The following is a 3,583-nucleotide window of genomic DNA, read 5'->3' as shown; positions in this document are numbered from 1 at the left end:
TTAAACACAACTCAAATTTTCTATTGATATTGTTGTGTTGGGTCCACAATTAATCATATATATATATATATATATATATATGATAGGGATTCAGATAAATATCTAGTAATATATAAATTTTCATACTTAACAATATGTGAATTAAGACGTGCATTAATGAAAATGAAAAAATATATAAATGACTCAATCTTGAATGTGCTAGAAGATTTACCCAAATATTTTCATGCTAAAAAGTATATATCCTTCACATCTTCTCAATTTCAGTACCAAAAGAAAATTTATCAAATGACTCACTCATCAATAACTCCAGAGGAAGATGTTCTTGCTTCTGTTCTTGTACTGTTACAAGCAAGTACTTGTCTTAGAGGTAAAAGATATCAAAATTTATAACCCAAATCCTTAAAAAACTGATCTCTTCCCAATAAATTTCACTGGGTTTTAACCAGCTTTCTAACATGGAACACAATGGATCTCTTCCAATAAATTTCACCAGAGAACATCTCGAATCATGGTTGTCCTTCCCATATGTTTATCTACACTATATACTCTAAGCTTCATAAATGAGCAACACAATGGAAGGCACGAACTTGAGCCATAAAAGACATACCATATCATTTGGCATGGCTGTGTAACAAAAATTAGATGGTGGTGACAAATAACAAAGACTCAAGACTCCATTGTGAGTGCAATGTGACTGGTAGAATGCCTTACGGAAGAAAAATAACATTGTCCATATGTTGCATGTAATTTAGAATGTTTTGCAATTCGCTATTGAGTATGTGCTTGATTAATTTTCTTATTATCTATATGAAGAAAAACTAGAAGTAGGATTAGGGATGCTATACCCTCATCCCAACAGGCAAAAAATCACACAATTTTCACACTCGTACACATCTAGAGCATCCCACCGCATACATCTAAGGGGTGAAAAGTTTAGGATACCCCACTGCGGAGTTTTAACTTCTCAAAATAGATGTGACTCAAACCCCAAGCTTCAGGCAGGAAACTTGAGCACATTGAAATTGAACTATCCTACAGATGGTGATGACTAGCTAGCAATACACAGAGGCAGCAAGGCACCAAACCGAAGGCCAGTTGGCTGAATGGTAATTGCACCTTCATGGTGCTTTAACAAGCCTAGTTCGAGACCTGCGACAGCACTTTTCAACGTATGTCAAGAAAAAAAACAACAATACGAGGCACAAGGTGTGCTGTGAATTTGTATAGGAACCAGTATCTACGTAGCTCCCCAACTCGGGCAAGATTAGACAGAACCACACAACAAATAAATTAACCATAGCAGAATTTACCAAGAGAAGAGCAACTCAGCCAGAAGAACAAACTAACTCATATATTTGGCATTTCAAGCATCAATAATGTATCTTAAACTAACTCATATATTTGGCCCGTAACTTGTGCTCATATAGTCCAAATCTAATAGAATATCAACAAAGATGCTTATTTATAAACATAAGCATAAAAAACCTATTTAAGATAACTTTAAGTCTGGTTTCAGCACTCAATGTAAACTTAAAATCCTCCTAGATTACATTGTGGTGAGAAATTTCTACGCCGTTGAAATCGATGATGTCTTTGATCAAGCAGTCCAAAGGGAGCAGGGAATCCAAATCGGTCATCATCCCTCCATATCGCTGGAAACCTAGGAGGTTCAGGGCCTAGGAAGACCGGGACCATAAAGGGTGGTTGTCTATCACTAATACCATAGCGAAAGCGTTGGTATAATGCGTTCTCTTGAATCTTCCTTCTCCCCCAATGCATAGCAAACCTGTTCTTCCAACGTACATGTCCCTGCACATTGCTCTCACTTCTAAACTCCTCCAAAAACTTTTGTTTCCATAAATAATTGCTTGATGCCAAATACCGCATCTCAGTACAAACACATCCCATTCTGGCAACATCAATACCAGGAAGTGACTCCAAAATCTTCACTTTCAGTTCGGTTGGCAGACGCATCAAGCAAGCGGGAAGAAGCAAACCAGCCTTATCACAAAGATCTATCAACAATGGCAACACAATTCCATCCTTCACCATTCTCCAAAAATCAAAAACTACTTTCTCATAATCTAAAATCCAATATTTTTTATCATCCATCCTGCCATTCTCATCGCAATCTCCTAAGATCAAATCTATGGCTGGTAGAAACTTATTTTCATCCAAACATACCCTATACAACCCTGCACCACCAGAAGCTAATGATCCATAAACATTATCAAAATGACCTAACTTTTGAAACTTCAAAACAATCAATTCAGGTGAATTAGAACCATTGCTCAAAAGTTCAGGCAAAGTGTACCAAAGAGATAGAGAAAAGACCATTGAAGGCCACTTGTCAGGTAAATTCAACCGATCAACTCGCCTACCTGAGACGAAATCGAACCCGACAAAACCCGAATCCAAAAACACCGCGTGGACCGCGATCAACAGCTTGTATTGACTACCACTATCACCTAATTCCGCCGTCAATACTCTCCTCAAGAAAGAAGGCTCAGAGAATTTTCGTCTACCAGCTATCTCTAAATATTCATCATCCACATGCATAGCTTCTGCATAATCTTGAATTGAGGTTCTTCCCTTTTCGAGACTCGAAAGAAAATCCTCCTCTAACCGGTCTTGAACCGAGCTTTCTTCGTCCATCTCTTCATCTCGGTCCTCGAGTTTTACGGAATCTTCAGTTTCTACGGCACTGGTGGATCCACTATGAAGCGTTGCTTGTACAGAAGAGGAGGCGGACACTAGGGTTTGCGACGGAGAGGTAAAAGCCATGGGATCGTTGGAGTAATAAACAAGGTCCCCGGTGGTGATACCGTGGGAGCCCAGAGAATCATCCGGCGACGACGCAGCGAGCTCGTCTTTTCGGTTGAGAGATAAACGGACAGAAGAAGGTGAAAAAGCGGAAAGGGATTGTTGAAGTTGAAGAACGGTGCATGTATCTGGCAATTCAATTTTCTGCGTCTGTCTGGTTTCGTAACATCTGAGTCTCAGCCTCATGTTTTCGTTTCTCTGGTTTCCATCAAATCTCATGAAAACGAAGAGATGATTTTATAAAGGAGGGAGCTTCCCGGTTGTATTAGGTTACTGGTTAAATTACGGTACTAACCCTCTAATTTAAACTATAACATATTTTAATATATTTAATTGGTAATTATTCCCTCAATCTGTTAAAAATTATTTATTTATTTATTTATTAAATATTTATTCATACAAATTTGATTTGTTATTTGTTTTAATTACTATAATTTAAACATTCAGAATTATATATTTTTAAATTATTTTTATTGTATTGATTAAAAAAATTGTTTTAAAATTGAAAAAAAAAAGATGTTCATTTTTTTAAAAATTTTGAAAATACATAAAAATTAAAAAAAATATATGTACAAAGAACTCAAAACTAAAAATTTATATAAAATGATAAAAATAAAATAAAATAAAATATTATGTATTGAGATCTACCAAATTATATAATTTAAATTATAATAAGATAAAATAATAAAATACGAATATGTAATTTAAAAAAAAAATTAAAAATTAAAAGACGACGACATCACTATATTTATGATTATAA

At 35.6% G+C, this 3,583-nt stretch overlaps 1 protein-coding gene across 1 annotated transcript; it reads right to left on the bottom strand.

Annotated features, from left to right (window-relative positions):
• Positions 1–1,325: 1,325 nt before the first annotated feature.
• Positions 1,326–3,055, bottom strand: LOC110825070 (F-box protein SKIP22-like). Its single transcript, XM_022055531.2, has one exon. The coding sequence runs from the start codon at positions 3,040–3,042 to the stop codon at positions 1,531–1,533; it is 1,512 nt and encodes a 503-aa protein (XP_021911223.2). The 5' UTR covers positions 3,043–3,055; the 3' UTR covers positions 1,326–1,530.
• Between the last annotated feature and the right edge of the window lie 528 nt (positions 3,056–3,583).

Source organism: Carica papaya, chromosome 6, assembly GCF_054855325.1.
Source record: "Carica papaya isolate Zhongbai chromosome 6, ASM5485532v1, whole genome shotgun sequence".
In the NCBI taxonomy this organism is placed as follows: Eukaryota; Viridiplantae; Streptophyta; class Magnoliopsida; order Brassicales; family Caricaceae; genus Carica; species Carica papaya.
The sequence above is the reverse complement of the archived record's forward strand: the minus strand, read 5'-3'. Positions and strand labels throughout refer to the sequence as shown.